Below are 19,348 nucleotides of genomic sequence, written 5' to 3'. Positions count from 1 at the left end.
TTTCTCGGTTATATGGGAAAATCCCAGTGGACCTAAATCCAGAAGTGATGTTGCGTGGTGTCACTGCTGACATGAAGGCCTCATTCACAAGTCCAGCAATCTGGTAGATGGAGACTGTTTTGCCAGGGTTAGATCTCATTCACCCATCAAGAGCTTGGCTGTATTGGGTCTTGAACGGGCCATACACGGTCACGTCGAGAGGCTGCAATCGATGGGATGTGTGGGGAGGGATGGTGAGCAGAACAATACCGTTGCTCTTGGCTACTTCTACTGCTTTGAGTGAGATGTGAGCCTTCAGGTTATCCAGGATAAGCAGCATGGGACGGTCAGGGGTGCAGTTAGTGTGCTGTATCAGGTGATCAAGGAACTCAGGCCAGGTGTCTTCATTCATCCATCCCGTTCTGGTGGAGGTACCTTTGGCTCCTGGAAATGTGGCATTCCCAGCAGCATTCACTGCACACACCACAGTCACCAATTCTCCTCTCTCAGCCGATGTGACAGAACCAACTTGCTTTTTTCCTTTCTCTGTCACAACCTGAATCAAATAGAAAGTTTAGAATCAATGGCATGTGCAATTAGTAGGCTACCACTGGTCTGAAATTTGTATTTAATTGTACTTATTTTCAGTCCATTCATTTTTTCCAGTTGACAAGTTCACAAAATTACTAATAGCATTAGTTTCTGCATTCTGTCAATAGCTAGCTGGTCATTATCACAAGCCACTCAGTATCAGCCTGGTGCTCTCTAGTGTATCATGTGTAGCTTACCTGCCGTGGCTTTTTTACTGTAAATACGCCTGTTTCATCCACATTGTAAATCATGTGTGGAGGGAATTTATGCCTGTTAAAGATGAGACGCAAGGGAAGAACCTTATCAGAATCAAAAACAAATATTACTGGTAAATCCTCCATAAAAATGTGCAACTACAGAATTAATTCTGTCACCTGTCCATCACTACAGCCAGATTGTCAAAGAACTCCGCGACTGTAGTTTTATTGAAGGCTGTAGCCCTTCCCATTGATGTTGCCTCTGGAGTTCGGACAGAGAGATGGCGACGTGCTAGGAAGCTGCCAAACCAATCTGCACCTAGAGTAGACAATTCATTATTATAAGATTTAGCTTTGTGGCAAGATCTGTTGGCCTTAGTTAACCTACAGAATCATGTGATCTCTTGAACACCCTAGCCTACCTGCACATTGTGTCTTTGTCCAATTGGCAGGGACAGGGATATAGTTTTTCTCTGCATATTCAAATGCCAGTTGACGGCACTTAACTGGAGGAAGGCCATGGAACTGGTCAGCTAGTTGTTTCAAGTGTTGGGCAAGCTCCTCCTCCATCTCATCTGTGAATATTCTCTTTGCCTCAGCTACTGCACCCCAGGCTACTGATTTTACTTCCCCTTTCTCTTTTTTCTTCATGAACCTTAGGAGGCTTGACTTGTCAATATGTCTGTCCCTTGCAGCTGCTCTTAAAGACATCTTCCCTTCCTTGACCTCAGCGGCTGCACTTTCCATCTCCTCAAGGGATGTTTTGCCCCAGGTTGTCTTCCTGCTGTATATCCTTGGCATGATGGCTTTTCTACAATGTTTATGACATTAAAAATAAAACATATGTGACGTAATATTACATTAAAATATGTTTAAGACTAAACTTAACTTGTGCCTCATGGTGGGGTAAAGTGAGACACTGTCTCACTTCACCCCACAGCATTTGTCTCACTTTCCCCCACCACCACCATTTTAGAAAAAATGACCTCTCTTAGTAAATCAAGCCAATCTTCAGCTAGCATCATCACATGGTTTTATATGTTGGTAGTTCATCAACATGTATGATATAAGTTTTTCTACCTGAATCAATTTGCTTTGGCACAACAGTTGATTAAGTTGACAGCAAGAAAATTTACTTTAACATGCAAAAAATATATTTTTGTGAAAAAAACATGCTTACCACAGCACCAGGAGGTTCTCTCCTTCATGGCCAAGGGGAAATGGGAGGGGCTTGAAAACATAATGGTCACATGACCACAAATGTGTCCCGTTGCCTAGATACAGGGGGTGTCTCACATTACCCAATGTCTCACATTACCCCGTTCTCCCCTACTTGTTTTGCTTACTTGAAGTGTAGGCCTAGTGTACCCGTTTTGCTTACTTGAAGTGTAGGCCTAGTGTACCTGTTTTGCCTACTTGAAATGTAGGCCTAGTGTACCAGTTCTGCTTACTTGACATGTAGGCCTTATGCACTTTTTATGTTTACTTGAAATGCAGGCCTAATGTACCTGTTTTGTTTACTTGAGATGTTAATATGCATTACTTTGTCTTACTTGTTTTTCATGGTTAAAAGTAAGCTATTTGGAAATTGAAAATAAATACATCTGAAATTATAAGTAAATATGCCGTGTTGATTGTATTTGACAAAAGTAGGCTATTAGGACGTGGTAGGTTAGAGGTTCAGACCTCTCTTGGAAGGAATTTTTAGTAACTGGACCTTGTTCAATTTGAATTGAAGACCCCTGCTGTAGTGTATAAGAAGTGCAGCCGGTGCATTGCTTATGCATCACGGACAGTAGACATTCAAACCTCCGCCCGTGTCTTACACCTCGCCCACATCTCACCGCAACGGCTGCACTGGTAGACAGGATGTGACCTCACGCACGTGTCTCCGCAGGCTCGTCAGCTGGTGAAAGACGGCTTCCTGGTGGAACTGTCAGACTGCTCCAGGAAGCTTCGCCATGTCTTCCTCTTCACCGACCTGCTGCTCTGCGCCAAGATGAAGAAGACTTCCGTCGGGTACGTACCCCCCTCCTACCCCCACACTGAGGCCTGAGCCTGAGCCTGGAGGTCTAGAGAGGAGCAGGTGTATGGTGTATGGTGTATGATGCATGATGTGGTGTGCAAATAAGATAGATGGTGTTGAGCTGGCTTGTGGCTTTCCTGAGTTCACTGTGTTTTGTTTTTATCCCATGCTGCTTGTACTTATTATTTTTCTTAAGAGAACGATGAATACGTTGGAGCAATACACATACACCCAGCGATGTGATATGGTACAAAGCCTTTCTTTTTTTTCTTCTTTTTTTTATCGGGCCATGCATTGACCTAGAGGCTGACTGGGTGATGGCTGAGAAGATATAATTATAGACAAAACTGTGTCGATGATGAGTATAAAAATAGTCAGTATCAATCTGGACATCTCGCCCTGCTCTGACACAGAAGTAAGAATATAGGCCGGGGCCATTGAGTCTTGTCTAGCACACGCTGGACTCTATCCTTCACACAGTCCGTCTCACTCCATCGTGCCATTGGCTGTGCCGTCTGTCCATCGCATCGTGTTGCTCGTCTCTCCACCGACTCCTGTGTGAGCTGATTAAAGCACGATAGATATGGATGATCTCCCTGTGGTGTGGCTCTCCACCCAAAGACTCGCTTCCTTGTCCAGCGATAACAAAGGACCTGTGTGGGGTAGAATTCTGTGGTACACTTCAAGCCAAGAGTCAAGCAGGTTCCCGGTGTTCGGTGGAGACCGTGACACGTGAGATGCCGTGGGGACACATGAAGAAGGTGTCATCTTAGATTATGGGAGTCTGCGTTTCGGGAGACGGAGACCAGGAGAGGGGCGGGGGGGAGGAAAGCAAGCTTGGAGAGCAAGAGAGAGAGACAGGCAGACATGGGGAGAGAGAGACGGGGAGACAGGGAGGGAGAGAGAGAGAGAGAGAGAGAGAGAGAGAGAGACGTGGAGAGAGAGAGACTTGGAGAGAGGCACACAGACAGAGAGAGTGAGAGACATCGAGAGAGAGAGAAGGGGATAGCAAGAGGAATACGAGGAGATAAAGAGAGACAGAGAGAGAGAGACACCAAGATTGTGGATATAAGTGTATGAGGTGGCACATGACTAACAGATTGGGAATCACGCCTGACGGACGTGTGTGGCAGCTGTTGTTGGACAAATTGGACAGGAGGAGGGGGTAGTGTAGCGTTGTGATGGACGTTCTGGGCTCTTGTCATTCACAGCCTCCTGTCACTGAAAGGTGTCAGGGAATTGTTCATCGGGTTATTATTGTCTGGCCGGGTCATCTCCCTCCTGTACACGTGCACTCGCAGAATCTCAGGCCCCTCAGAATCTTTACCATTGCGTTATTTACTGTATTTATCATTACTATAGCAATTGCTATAGTTATTCAGAGAAAAACATGCATATTTAGAACGTCATCGTTCTGAGGCCTTAAGCAAATTCAAATTTTACATGGACAATTAAGGGTATTCTGTTTCCATATGTTAACAGTGACGAACAATTATGCAAAGATAATTAGAAAATAAATAGACAATAACAATGGAGAGATCTGTTGTTTATAAAAAGAGGACATATTACAAGTCTGGGTGGACAGATTGGTATCTTGCACGTATTTTGGGTCACACGCTCAGCATTTCAGAGTATGTGCAAACGATTAGTATCCGTTAACCTTTGATGGTACTTGGCAGATAAATGCAAGACTAGTAAACTAATCCTCTGCACTAAAGTGATGCTTTTCCCATGTGTCCAAAAACTTGATCTCGTTTTACCAGCAAATCCAGAATACATTGGGTGAATTCAAAGTGAAAAGCCAATTTAAATTGTAAACCTTTCAAGATGGAGCATCCTCAACAGTTAAAATATATTAATGATGATTTCATTCCAATGGTTAATGTCATGGTTGCCATTGTTATTATATACTACTATATTTGCTGCGGTAGCCTAACTAAACAATGTATGCCTTTTCTTTTGTAATTTCTCAGACCTAAAAACACAACAGCAGTTTGATCTGGGGCATAATGTCTACTCAACTTTGTGTGCGTAACGGGATGCGTCGCGGGACTCATAGATCTGATCCTAACTGTCACTGACTTGACAAACGCATCGATACATTTTCCAAATGCAAAACGCAGTTTGAGATTAAACAAATGTATGTCACTCTAATGTTAGCTGTGTCCTTAGTTAGCTGTGTATCCTCAAATCTAAAAATGTGGCAAGCGAATGGAGCACATAATAGAAAGAAAAAAAACAACTAATATTTTTGTACTTCCCCCTCAAAAAAAAGAAACATAAAGAAATACAAATGGCCTGTTAGTACACCAGAACATGCAATGTCACGATGCAAACCAGAAGAAGCCGAGCTGGGTTGAGTGTATCATCAAAGCACTGGTAATCACACGCTAGTGGCACTCTTGCACGTTTAAGCCCTCGCACAGATGGGTGACGATGCTTCAAGATGGCTGGACGTAAACGGTTTGTTTTTCACACTCAAGATGCGACCTGCCACATGTCTCTTTCCCTTGATTAGATTGCGTGAAAATAAAAAAAAAGTCCCTCATTAACGCTTTGTACTAGAATCAGCTCCTTGATGAATGCATTGCTGGGTTTTAATAAGCTCCTGCTGCTAGCAAACCCAATGTAAGATCATTGAGATAATTGAGATCATGAAGATACACCCAGCCCCAAGATTACAATACACATCATATATATAACCAGAAAATAATATTGGTTATTATGACTGGACCGAGAAAATAGTGTGGTAACCTCTTTTTAACTATTTTTAATAATAACAAACACCAACAAACTTTTCAAGACCAAAACATTAGAGGAACTATTTAGTTCCCCTAAGTCTGTGTGTGTGTGTGTGTGTGTGTGTGTGTGTGTGTGTGTGTGTGTGTGTGTGTTTGTGTCCTTTACACAAAAAGGAGCTCTAAAATAGTAACAAGACCGACTTATCACGTCTTACAATTATTAGAAACTACTTTCCACCCGGGGAAGCTCATCTTCTTGATTCCCCACTGTTTAATTCACTTTTAATGGCTTTTTGGGGAATTCGTAAATTAAAAACAAGCCATCTCTCCCTCCCCCTCACCCCCTCTCCCCCTCTCCCCGCCCCGCCGTGCAGACGCCAGCAGCAGTACGAGTGCAAGTGGTACATCCCGCTGGCCGACCTGGCCTTCCAGACGCTGGACGACTCGGAGCCCTCGCCCCACGTCCAGGTGCTGCCCGAGCACGAGATCGAGGAGATCAAGATCAAGATCTCCGTCCTCAAGAGCGAGATCCAGAAGGAGAAGGTCAGTGAGGCGTCTTCTTCTCCTCCCCCCCCCCCCCCCCCCCCCCCCCCCCCCCCCCAAAAAACAGATATCCCCAGAAGGAGCATGTCTGTTTGGCGTCTGCTCCCACCCCACACAGAGCTCTCCAGAAGGGGGAGGTCTGTGTGGCCTCTCTCCCCCCCCGACCCCCCCCAAAGGGAGCCAACACAGGGCGGTTGTTATCCTCCAGATCACAACCCAGATGGTTCTTTGGTTGGTGCGCGGCCACAAAATAAAACAAAATAGTATTTTAAGCGAGATAAAAATCACTCTCCTGGTCCGCGGAGGTGCTCCAGACAGAACTACCCCCGCTGTAAATCAAGTTCAACGCATGCAGAAACACTGCAATCTGTGGATGATTAAGGCCGTTCTATTCTTACTCCACCTTACCAATGCCTCATTAACCAAGGATAACCAGCAGCAGTCGTATTAATCATGCAAATGGATATATGTTTGCCGAAATACACCGTTCCGTACCAGGTTTGCTGAATCTTCTTTTAGTCCCTAGAATGTCTCAGTAGAAGCCATATTTGTTTTTCTATTTAATCTGGAGGTCCATCAGCTGTGCAGCTCTCTGTCTGAGTCATGGTTGGCTCTGGTGTGGTCCTTTCCACCCGTGGCCAGCCACACCAGACCAGTTTCCCCAGAGGAGGGAGGAGGCGGTGTGTGCGGAAGTTAGGATAAGCGGGCCCCTTCTCAGACAGGCGTTACTTACCAGAGGCCTCAGACTCCCCCCTCCTAGCACCATGAAACGCATGACGCACACACAAGCACAAGCAAACACACACACACACAAACACACAAGCACACACACACAGGAGCACACAAGCACACACACAGTGGTGCTCGTGTCGGGAGAAAGGCAGAAGTGACACTAATCAGTTCATCGCTCATTATTTACAGAAGTTGTCGCTTTGTCTCGCCAGGCAGTGAAAGTCTTGAACAGAACAAAACTCTAAAGCCCAAAGTTCACCTTCTTACAGGGTCAACCTGTACAACCTGAGCAAATGTTAAACTACTACTGTAGGAGGAGGTGCCTTTTATACGATTATCAGTCAATCAGCAGTTAGGCTTTAAAGGGTCATTTTAAAGTTAAATTTTTATCAACCTCTGACCTTCCCTCTGATTATCGAGCCATTTTTGGGACCATTTACGTTTTAGCTTATTGCGGGTGGCACAAAACTGTTACTGTGCTCTGAAACTTCCCTCAGTGTTTCTGCTTCCTGTTTCCTGTTGTTCCCCTCTCAGACTGTGTAGGCAGTGCACCGTCAGTGACTCAGGCCCTGATATTCGGCAGTCTGAGGAGTTTATTTTCTCCCGCCCAAGGCCCCCCACTCTGACTCATGGCTTCCTGGCAGCGGCGCCGAGAGAAAGCGTGTGTTTGTTTTTCCCTCTTGCCTGAGAGCACCGCTGACGTCCTCGATGTTTGTGTGGGCACGATGTGTAAAGCCCTCGGCTCATCGCCTCCCCGTTCACAACGATTCCACGCAGCGCAACGCAACAAGACGTACAATGTAATGACAAAGTGGCAGACGGCGCACTTTGCTGTTACACAAGTCTTTTGCTGTTATGTTTTGTCTGAGTTTGTGGCTTATTCACGGTTTGTTTACCTCCATTTCCTATCATGATTGCCTTCGTTTGTGTCGGTGTTCATTGTGGAGCTAATGAAAGTAAATGAAAAAATTAAGGAGGGAGATAAGAATAATCAGTATTTAACTGATCGGAATAACCTTTTCAAAAATGATTGTCCATTCAGCATTGATATCTTAACAAATAAGATGTCAGTTTTAAATATCGTCCTTCATTGGAGAAATATGGAACATTACAGCATAATGCAGTGTAAAGCATTGTTATTGCTCTGATTCTCCCTCAGAATACTTTCCTTTTGAAAAGGACAGGGTAGAATCATCAGAATACAAACTTTGTTTAACATATTTTTGTGTGTGCGTGTGCGTGCGTGCCTGCGTGCGTGCGTGTTGTTATATGGTTGTGTGTGTCTGTGTGTAGAAAGCGCCAAAGGGACAGAGCCGCGTGGATCGCCTGAGGAAGAAGATGAACGAGCAGGAGTCCTGGCTGCTGCTCCACTCACCCACCATCCCCTTCCGCATCCACAACAAACACGGCAAGGTAACCAGTCTACCTCTCTCGCTTCTCCTCCTCCTCTGTTGCTCTGTCTCTCTCCACAGCAAGGCTACTCCTCTCTCTCTCTCTCGCTCTCCCTTGCTGACTCTCTGTGTCTGTCTATCTATAGCTCTCTGTCTCCTGCTTATCACCATTCTACTTGCTACCTTACTGTGTAGTTGTTGCAACTGCCCACTAGAGGGAGTCCTCCACACACTGGTGACAAAAACAACCAATTCACTGACTTGACAAAACAAGCGGTCCAATAGCCGAAATGTAATGTGTCCTTTACGTGTATGAACAGTACAGTATGTCCATACTCCTCTTGTATTCTACACTTAAAAAACAAAAGGCATAGTTGTAAAACAGTCCACTGGTCCCAGATAAAGCTGTGATGGCGTATGTGCGGTTTATCCACAGAGCTTCCTGTTCCTGCTCTCCTCGGACTACGAGAGGGCCGAGTGGCGGGAGAGCATTCAGAGACTCCAGAAGAACGGTAAGAAGCTCACCGCCGGGCTCACTGGGTCCCTAGGGTTTTGGGTTCCAGCCCAACGCCTTCTATTCTGTTCTGTTTCCCTTCCCCTGTTGTCCCCTACCCTACGATCTGAGCAACCCTGGGGCATGTCCAGTCCAAGCTACGTATCTCTCACCAAGCAGATACCATCTCATACTCAAAGGGCCTCAAAAGGCCCCAGGGAAAACTCCCCTAAGACCCAGGGAAGGTGTGCACGACGGACACAAAGTAGTTTTGCGTACAAATTTGAGAATTCTGTGCATCATTGAGGAAAAAAATATTAGATTTAATGACGGATTAATTGTAAAATCAGGGTTGGAAAGTGGTTTAAGTGTTTGGGTCCCGGCCTAAAGGTTAATGGTTCAATTCCCTGTGTGTGCCATCTGCTTGCAGTCATTATTGAGCAAGATGCTTAACCGTGCCCTAATGTTTGTCCTACAAGGCATGCGTCTGCATTGACTGTAAATGCTCATATTTAACGTCAATGTCTGCCTCATGTATGAAAAGTGCTATAAAAATAAAGTTGCCTTGCATTATTTTACTTATCTATATTATTTCATTTTAGTCTATGTGATGCACTTTGAGTCTGTCTCGTGTATGAAAAGTGCTATAGAAATAAAGTTGCCTTGCATTATTTTACTTATCTATTTTATTTCATTTTAGTCTATGTGATGCACTTTGAGTCTGTCTCGTGTGTGAAAAGTGCTATACAAATAAAGTTGCCTTGCCTAGATAGATGACCAGTGGTTGCGACGGCTCCTCCGGTGATTCATAGGAGGTCCTCCTTGATGCCTGATGTGTGTGTTCTCTGCAGATATCCAGTCGTGTGTGCTGAGTTCCGTGGAGCTGCAGGTCCTCACCAGCTCCTGCTTCAAGCTGCGCACCGTGCACAACATCCCCGTCACCAGCTACAAAGACGGTAGGCGGCGACCCTTCACACAGTGCGGGCCCTCGCGCCCGCTTCCCCCCCCCCGCTTTGTCTGGCACCCGTGTGCGTCACTTCCGGTCCCCAGAATCGAACACAAGCGCCCATTACAGTCCGCCAACGCACGGAGACGCAATGATCCGAATGAGAGAGAGAGAGAGAGAGAGAGAGCGAGAGAGAGAGAGAGAGAGACAATGAGAGAGAGCGACAATGAGAGGGAGTGAAAATGAGACAGAGACAATGAGAGAGAGTGGGAGAGAGAGAAAGAGTGACAGTGAGAGAGAGTGGGAGAGAGAGAGAGTGAGAGAGAGTGGGAGAGAGAGAGAGCGACAGTGAGAGAGAGTGGGAGAGAGAGAGAGCGACAGTGAAAGAGAGTGGGAGAGCTCACCCGAGAGCAATCTAGGCTACAATATGGTTCTGGTTTCATTGTGGCTTCCCATCGCCCCCATGCCGTGGCCATGCTGTGTGTTTCTGCATGTGGATGCTGGACCCTGATCAGGCCCTGGGTGCATTTCTTTTGTGGTGCCAGAGCCACTCCCCCACCACTACTCCATAACCCCCCCACCCCGTACACTTAGTTCTCCGAGCCAGGTGACATTAAAACCATCTGGATGACCCACTCTGAGATCAGCCCTGGAGGACTCACAGGACGGACGGGGAGGAGATGGGTACACATTAATAGGATCACACACACACAGACGGACAAATGGACACACACAAACGAGGACACATACACACATGGACACACACACATGGACATATACACACATGGACACACACATAGACAGACAGATGGACACACACATGGACACGGACACACACATGGACACATACACACATACATTCATGGACACATGGACACGCACACACACATGGACACACTCACATGGACATACGCACACACACATGGACACACACACACGGACACACACACACACATGGATACACACACACACATGGACACACACACACAAATGTTTTGGGATTCCAGGTACCGAGAGGGAACCATTCTCAGATCACCCAGAAGACACTTTGATGTTCTCCCTGTTTGGGTTTTCCGCAGAGGGGCCCTCGGTTTGAAGCACGGTTTATTTTCCCTTTCACATTAAAAAACCAAACCCTGCCGTTTTAAGCATTCTCTTTGTCCCACGGAGGGAGAGAGCAACGGTGTCCCGCAGGGGACGCACGGGCCCCGTCTTGAGGAACCCTCCCTCCCTGAGACCCCTCGGCCCCTCTCCCGCTACGCCAGATATCCGAGATGAAAACAAGTCAAGTTCATTGTTAATTATTTTCCCCTCTTCCCTCGGGCAGTGGAGCGCCCAGCACGGTTTAACAAAGCTTAGGCCCCATGTCTTGCAATGTGTGTGTGTGTATTTGTTTGAGAGTGTGTGTGTGTGTGTGTGTGTGTGTGTGTGTGTGTGTGCGCGTATCCATGTGTGTGTGTGCATGTGCAGCGATACACAAACACACCATGTCATGAGATACAGGAGTGCAGCAGGGGCTGAAATGAAGACCAGCTGTCTGAAGAATGTGACTTGGGTCTCAGTGTTTTTTCTTCTCATGATTTAGACAATGGCTGGTGGAAAGAGGGCCCCCCTGCTGCGGCAATTTTTTTGTATTTGTTTTACCTCAAGGGCCAATCTAAAAATATCCACTTCATACCCTTGATTGGGCATGTACATCAGAATGCATCATTGGATTTCTGGTTGGCGATACTCTGCCATTTTGTGACGACTCAAGAGAGAGTTGCAGTACTGCTAAATCCTAAATAAACATAAATTTGCTGTAACTTAAGCTCATCAAAATGTTGTTGTGCCACGCAACAAGATGTACCACACAACAAAGTCACACCACAAAGACAAATCCTTTCATGATTAGTGAATAACTGTGACCCAAACATTACTACCAATTAAGTGAATATGCTCGCATACTTCGGAAACGGAGGCAGACTTTGCGACGTGGCATCACGATGTACAAGGCCGACAGCATGAGTTCTCGGTTGACCTCTCACTCTGAGCTTTGGAGGCTGGTTGCCGAACGGTATTCATCTTTCTACCTGAAGATCTTTGTCGTCAAGGGCTTCTTCTCACATCTGCCACTTTCCAAACACCACACACCACACATTACCCCTTCAGTGTGGTATCTTACTATTGACCTGCCGATGAGGCCCAGAACAGAGGTTCACCTCTTCAAAGGAGAATGGTCGTTCTTCTGTACAGACACACACACACACACACACAGGTCTCCACCCGGAGGTCCACATGTTATGTCTGACAGATCTGATTGTTGACTTCTCCAAGGCGGCCATATTTGTATCAACAAAAGCACTGGGACAGACCCGCTTTTGATACTGGGAAGGCTCTCTTGTCGATCCGGTCCCACTTGGCGATTGGTTGTTCAAGGCAGCCAGCACAGAAGCCTATTGGACAAGATGATAAAGAAATGGTTGACCATGGTAGTGGGGAAACTCTGTTGGAGACCACCCGTTTGGCAAGGAATGAGGGAAGCGCTGCACACACACACATACACACATAGTACACACACACAGTTTTTCCCTGATGTTTTTCATTTTTCCCAGCCATGTGTCAAACTTGGTTAAATCAATTTGTGTCACTTTCTGTTCAGTGTGTGTAAGCATGTTTGGGTTGTCCAACCTCTTCCTCGTTTACCCGTTGAATTGCGTTCACTAATTGACTGTAAAATAAAAGAATCATTTTATTGCGTGGTTGAGGATTTCTTGACCCATGCTTTGTAGTCAAACAAAACCCAGGCATCAGGTGGAGCTGACCTAATGCTGTTAATTGGTTCATGAGGACATGTGCTTCCCGGCCGGCCCCGGAGAGGTCCCAGGTTAAACATGTTGTTTCTCTGTACTGTGTTTCAGATGAGGAGACCCCCGGCCTCAATGGTTTCCTCCACGTGATCGTCCAATCTGCACAGGGCTTTAAGGAGTCTGCAAGTATGTTCTCTCTCTCTCTCTCTCTCTCTCTCTCTCTCTCTCTCTCTCTCTCTCTCTCTCTCTCTCTCACAGACACTCGCACTCCCTTGGTCACTCGCTGTTTTTGACGCAATCGTCAGCTGCTGTTTTCTTCCACCATCATGGAGCCACAAAACAGAAATTGTTCCACCAGAGAGAGGAGGGGACACTGAAACAGATCCAGAGACCTAGGCACAGGATCAGGGGAAGCAGTCCAACTTGCAGCCAGCCAGGCATCCCTTGACTAATGCAGACTCGGTTTGCCAAGAGAAGTCCTAATCGACACACACACACACACACACACACACCACAATGGGTAATGTGTGTGTGTGTGTGTGTGTGTTAGTGTGAGGACATTGGTTTGGCGTGAACGTCCTTTAGGCTGGCTCTGGCGAAGCGGCGGTGGACAGCTGGCTCTAAACTACATCATGCACTCCGTTACACAATCACCCGTTGGAATATCTGAGTGAGAGACAAAGAGCGAGCGAGCGAGAGAGAGAGAGAGAGAAATGTGATTTCCTGAGTAACCACACAACCGCCTTTTGGTCTACGACAGCCAGGCAAGCAGCTTGAGGTTCCTGTGTAATGGATTGAAAAGCTATCGGCTCGGAAAGCCTTTGATCGCCAACGGAGCGGAGAGGGCGGAAGAGGGCTTAAAAGTGTTGGAAAAGTGAAAGTGTATGTTTGTGTTTCTGTACAGTGTGTCTGTGTGTGTGTCTGTGTCTATGGGACGGTTGAGGGGTTGGGCTGTCACAGTTTGACGATAGTTGTTACCATGGAGACAGCGGTACCCGTGGCCTGGTCGTGGCGTGCAGGCGGGCGGCGGAGCGTGAAGGTGTGTGTATGTGTGTGTGTGTGTGTGTGTGTGTGTGTGTGTGTGTGTCTGTGTCTGTGTGTGTGTGTTTAGAGGATAGGTGTTGGTGACCTGAGGGGGATCAGGGGTTTTCATGTCGAGGTGTCACTGGTCACTTGATGGGGAGACACACCAGGAGACCTGTGTGCCACTGTCTTGGAATGCCTTGCTGTAAAAGTGAATAGCTGTAATTGAATAGCTGTCATTTAGGGAAAATATATATTTATAATATATATTAAACAATTAAAAACAAAAAACAACAACAATAATATAACAATTGGATCAACGTTACATTTTTGCGGCTACATTTTTTTTCCTTTTTTTAAGATCATCTTATTTTTAAATAAAGGTTAATTTCGATAATAAGATAATATCTATAAAAAATAGCAGTACACAGTAATTAATTCAATACAGTATTATATGAGCTTAATGTTAAGTCACAGCTGTTCGTACAGTGCGTTTCAGTGCCTGATTTTATCCCCAATTCCCAAGTCAACCGTGTATATAAACAATACATTCAGGTTGTGTGCGTGCATATGTAACAGAATGTACTGTACATTTTTGATATTATTATACAAAATCAAACAATATCTTCATTAAGACAGCTGAAAACAGCCACCATTAAACAGGGTTGTGATTGTAATCCCGACTGGGCGATCCCAAAGAGAGACTCCACTTGTTTGTCTCCTAAGGATAATTATATGAAGTGTATAAGAAAGTACTCTTGAGGCTGCATCGCAAATCTGTCACATAGATCTCCAACCCCCAACCCTGGTAGAGAAGCATTAATTCCACCCAGGGCCAAGGAGCTAAAGTGGGTCACTGAGAGACGGAGAGAAGGCTGGGAGCCTTGCATCTCCCATAGGACCCATGGAGGCGAACACACACACACACACACACACACACGCAAACAAAATAACACAGGAATACAGTAGCGGTTAGACGCTGTTAAATATGTCAGATTTCAGCATTTTTCTCTGAACGAAGACATGAATATTGCCAATGTGTCTATCTGTATCTGAAAGAGAATGATTGAGACTTTTGATTTTGTGGTTGAAGAGGATTGGGACATTGTGTGTGTGTGTGTGTGTGTGTGTGTGTGTGTGTGTGTGTGTGTGTGTGTGAAGACAGATGGAAGACAGAGCCACAGACATACAGACGGAGAGAAACAAATAATTGTCAAGCCTGTGATTAGTCATGCACTTCATCAACCTCATGCTGCAACACACTGCAGTAAATTAATCAGAGCAAAAATGATAACGTGCGCGGCGGACCAAATAACAAGCTTTATATTCTTATCACGCGACAACACATTAAAAAAAAATCACCCACCCTTAATTAACACCCTCCACACCAACCTCTAAACTAGCAGAGGATATGGGGGATTTGTTGTTCATCAAATCTGACTCAGGAAGTTTATGACGGTTAATTAAGATCCAAGTTGGACTTATATGATCATTAATAATGAAAGTAGATATGGCTGACACACACATGGTACACATGTCTGCGTGGCTCAATCCGGGAAATGCCACTGCGAAATAACACAGACCTTCATTTTATTAGTGTTATCATTCCTGGGACCAATTAAGAATAATTTGATTATACCGGTCCCCCTCTCTTTCCTCCTTCATGAAACCCACCGAACAAAATTGCCCTAATTGAGGAATTCCCTTTTTTTTGTCAGCCACATATCTCTATTCCCATATGTTTAGATTTACAATCGTCTTAAGAGATAAGGGATCCTACAAGAGATAAGGGATCCTACCCTGGTCTGCACACATCGTCCCTGAAGATACTGAGACCTGATTGTTCTGATGCTGGTTAAAGTGACTCGCCACTGCACTCTGGCCCTGTCTGACCTAGCAGTTAACACGGCCTTAGGCCCTCATCCCTGCCCAGCCGCCAACCCCCCCTCTCACACACACAAACGCATGCACTCACACACATCCATACAGCCGCCCAGACTAGAGGTGATTCCATTAGCCTTGTTATAGCAATTGAGGGGCTGGTCGTGCCTTGCTAGCCAGTGGATGCTCCTTGTAACGTAGTTAGTGCTGGGGGGTTGACCTGCCAATAAATATGAGCTTCACAGAGCTAATCCAAACATACCCAGGCCTATTTTCCCTCCGTCCCATTTCTCCAGGCCCCCATTGGCGTCGGTCCCAGGACACAAAAAGATCTCCCAAAATATGCTCACTCTCTCTCTCTCTCCCAGGCTCACAAATCCCACGGCAGATGGCACTGAGGGCTTGACTAAACAGAAGCTCAACCACAGATCTCCATCCCCAGGTCCAGACGTTTTAGAGATACATTAGAGATGGTCCGAGAGGCGACAACCTGTCCTGAATCTCCGCAGACTGAACACTAACCTCCCTCACAACCCCATCGGCCGCACTGTAAATTTCTCTAACTACAAAGCTCATGACAGCTGTGGTGAGCTGCACGTTAGTCGTTATGGTTGATATTTGATTCCCAGCCGAAAGGTTCCGGGTTAGATCCGTGCTCGACCTGCCTAACCCCGACTGGCTCCAAGAATAGAGAGTTGCTTTAGATTAAACAGTCCACAAACTCATGGCTCTGCTGAGCAGTGAGCTAGCATCTGTAGTTTATCCATGCTACACATGGCTTCTTGCTCTGTTTGTTTGTTTGTTTAGGAATGTTTTCCGGTTATCAATCAACATCAGGGCTGTAAATCTCTTCTCTCTTCCCCCCCAACACACACACACACCTTACACACTTCCCCTTGTAAATGCAGATGTATGTATTTCCCATATGTACAGAGTGAATACTTCTCCTCTGAGTGAGTTTGCATACCGCCGCGGCTAATCTCTCTCTGGGCGAGAGTAGTTATTCCCGAGCCGTAAAGGATGCAGGGGGAAAACGAGCCAATGGGAGCTGAGCCCAGATGGAGCGGGGAAGCTGTGGCATGTCATTATACGTTGTTCACCCCCCCGTGTAATTATCCACCGCTACTTGCGTCCACCTTCCCGCTAGTCAGCCATAGTATACCATAAAGCTACATGATGATGCTGGTGCGTTTTATGATGCTTGCACGTCTGTATGCATTTGTTATTGACAGAAAAGACTATCTATTCGAAAGTTGTGTGTGTGTGTGTGCATGTACATGCGCTTGTGTGTGTGTATGTGTACAGGTACATGCGCTTGCGTGCGTGTGTGTGTGTGTGCACTTACATGCACTTGGGTGCTCGCATGTGTTTGAAACCCCACATATACACAAGCAGGTCGTTCGGCCCCTTCTCTCAGTCAGACGGGTTGGGCGATACATCCATCCATCATTCTGTCAGAGTGGAGGGTTGAACCCCAGAGACCCGGGGCCTGAGAACACAATCGCTCAGGCTCCCGCAGGTGGGTGCATAATGGTCAATAACAGGTTATCCTGCAGGACGATGAGCCACAGCATTTAAATGAACACATGATTAGAGCTGTTTAGATGGAACACTTTATGTGTGTGTGTGTGTGTGTGTGTGGGGCGTGTGTTTGAAGGTCACACAGGCGATTGAGGTGGTGGACAAACCTGAATGTCAATACAGGCAGGGGATGTGTTTGTCTGCTGAACCGCGGTGGGATCGACTTTTCGAGGGTTATTGGTTATAAAGTATACAGCCATCGCAGATATAAGTAGATCCATCAAAGATCTACATGGTTTCAACGAAGGGGATTGATCAATGGAGATCGATGTAAATATTTGTACGGATTCATCAATGTCAGCCAGGAGAGGTTGTCATTATCATCAAGAGACATGAATCATATATTAATATAATATGCTTGGACGTTATATTTGAAAGTAAGTTCATAGTGGTTTAAATCTTGACACACAGTGTCCAGCGCATTGATTTTCACAGTCTCATAGGCAAGATGTTTGGATAGGCCTAGGCGCAATACTTTGAAGAATTAAAGTGCTTGGAGTTTTGGGGAATTAGTGATGCACTTTTGTCACGGCACTGAGCTCAAAGCAAACTAGAATTCCTCTTGAAGTCTGTTTTTTCTCATTTATATTCCTCTGTATGCAAATGCAAAAGAAAAATGAATCTCTGCTGAAGAAATCTCAAATCCAAATCCTGGGATACACCAACACACTTTTAAACTACACTTTGATGTCATTCAAGTTCATCCAAAAGATTGTTTTAGAATAACAAGAGTTTCTCCAGAGTCGTGTGCATGAAACAAAGCGATTACACAACAATCTCACACTGTGTGACCTGGGGAGAGAAACGCATTGTGTCTTCCATCTGCTGATTGTGCTGTGTGATGTAACCCTGCAATCCGTGAATGTCTGTGTCTCCCCAGATCTCTACTGCACGCTTGAGGTAGACTCCTACGGCTACTTTGTGAGCAAGGCCAAGACCCGGGTGTTCAGAGATACCACGGAGCCAACGTGGAACGAGGTCAGACGGGAACACCACGTCTTCATCTTGTTATCAAGCCTGTATTTATTCAGCCTTATTATCATCATGTATCATGTTATTTTATCTCGATCCAATCAGCATATTTTGACTAGATTGAGCCTCTCGCATCTACATTTTTCTTTTTGGATTACAGGCTAATAATGTCTGATTCATGAGCTTATGTTACTGATATAATCTGGGCCTTTCACAGCAAACTGGTGCCCATGTTGCTTCATCCTCTCTCTCCTCCTCCTCCTCCAACTCCTCAACGTACGTTCTGTCCCTCTGCAGGAGTTTGAGATCGAGCTGGAGGGCTCCCAGTGCCTCAGGATCCTGTGCTACGAGACGTGCTACGACAAGAGCAAGATCAACAAGGACGACAACGAGATCGTGGACAAGATCATGGGCAAGGGCCAGGTTCAGGTGAGAGAGAGGGAGAAAGGCCCATAAGCCTTCACACCTCAAACGGCTCCCCTGTGTTTTCATCATGGATCAAACAGACCATCACAGAAGGACGCTGTGAGACCGCTGTTATTACATCTATGTTTAGCTGCGTCTGCAGAAAGGCTTCTGTGTTGTTAAGGGAGAATTCACCGCGCATGGGACTCATGATAATTGCTTGTCGAGCCCACATTGAGTGGTTTCCTTGTGGCGGCTTCTGACAACATGGCAGGGCTGAGCCGCCTGCAGGAGAAAGGCCTGATTTTAGGGGGTTCCCACCCGTTGTTATGTGGTGAGCAATGTCCCCATAAAAAGGCCCCTTTTGGAGTCTCTCGAGTTTTTCTGGGTGCTCACAGTGGAGACTGTGGCCGTGGCAAAAAATAAGTGAAAGCACATAGCCTCTCTCGTCAACTTGTTGTGGCGGAATGAAGAACCAATGTCTCTCCGATTTTGGGTTCATCTAATGTCATTTGCTGAAGTCCTCTCTGTGTGCTATGTTGGTCGCTTGAAGCAGTTTTAGCCCCAACCGCCTCTTGCACTCCGCCACCTCCGTCTTGGTCAACTCGTGTTGCCCTGACTGTGAATTAAAGCGCCTGCAGTTTATTTCCGTGTGTTTGTTTTGTCACAGCCAGAGCGGAACTCATAGCAGCAGCATCATCTTGAACTTTTTGACTTCCCCCTGTGCCATTTTTGTTTCTCCTTTTTTGCAAATTCACCCCCCTACTGGGAGAATAATAATACAACACATTTGAAATGAGTCAAATGCTTTCTGGCTGAGTTTGTTTGTTGTTTGTTGTTGTTGATGCAGCTCCCTCCATTGAAGCGACGTCTTGCATGCTAGAGAGGCAGGTGTCTGGTCCCCATGGGAATAGAAAACTCAACCTGAGAGAGACAAGAGAGAGAGAAAGTGGAGCAAGCTTGGATTACTTACCCATCCTTATTCATTCATTTGTATTTATTTTTTTCATTTATTCAAAAGAAAGTCAGGCCTCAAAAAAAGCATCCGCCTTGTGGTA

The 19,348-nt window shown here is 45.9% G+C and overlaps 1 protein-coding gene and 1 long non-coding RNA gene across 2 annotated transcripts in view; one reads left to right on the top strand and one right to left on the bottom strand.

The window, feature by feature from the left end:
* The window catches only part of LOC307077610 (active breakpoint cluster region-related protein-like), a gene marked incomplete at its 3' end in the record, with an annotated part of 77,900 nt that extends 59,048 nt beyond the window's left edge, over positions 1–18,852 (top strand). The window contains exons 9-17 of the mRNA XM_079739040.1: positions 2,665–2,786; positions 5,909–6,077; positions 8,103–8,222; positions 8,637–8,712; positions 9,545–9,649; positions 12,540–12,614; positions 17,794–17,891; positions 18,183–18,314; positions 18,844–18,852. Of these exons, the coding sequence (XP_079595166.1) occupies positions 2,665–2,786; positions 5,909–6,077; positions 8,103–8,222; positions 8,637–8,712; positions 9,545–9,649; positions 12,540–12,614; positions 17,794–17,891; positions 18,183–18,314; positions 18,844–18,852 (906 nt within the window). The remainder of the gene's footprint in view (positions 1–2,664; positions 2,787–5,908; positions 6,078–8,102; positions 8,223–8,636; positions 8,713–9,544; positions 9,650–12,539; positions 12,615–17,793; positions 17,892–18,182; positions 18,315–18,843) is intronic.
* On the bottom strand, positions 680–1,574 carry LOC307077021. The gene is made up of 3 exons (XR_013811922.1): positions 1,190–1,574; positions 945–1,086; positions 680–840 (listed from the first exon to the last, which is right to left on the bottom strand). It is a non-coding gene; the product is annotated as an uncharacterized lncRNA (long non-coding RNA).
* Positions 18,853–19,348: the final 496 nt, after the last annotated feature.

This window comes from Pollachius pollachius (assembly GCF_949987615.1).
Source record: "Pollachius pollachius genome assembly, chromosome: 6".
In the NCBI taxonomy this organism is placed as follows: domain Eukaryota; kingdom Metazoa; phylum Chordata; class Actinopteri; order Gadiformes; family Gadidae; genus Pollachius; species Pollachius pollachius.
Note: the sequence above shows the minus strand (reverse complement) of the source record. Positions and strands in the feature narration are given on the sequence as shown.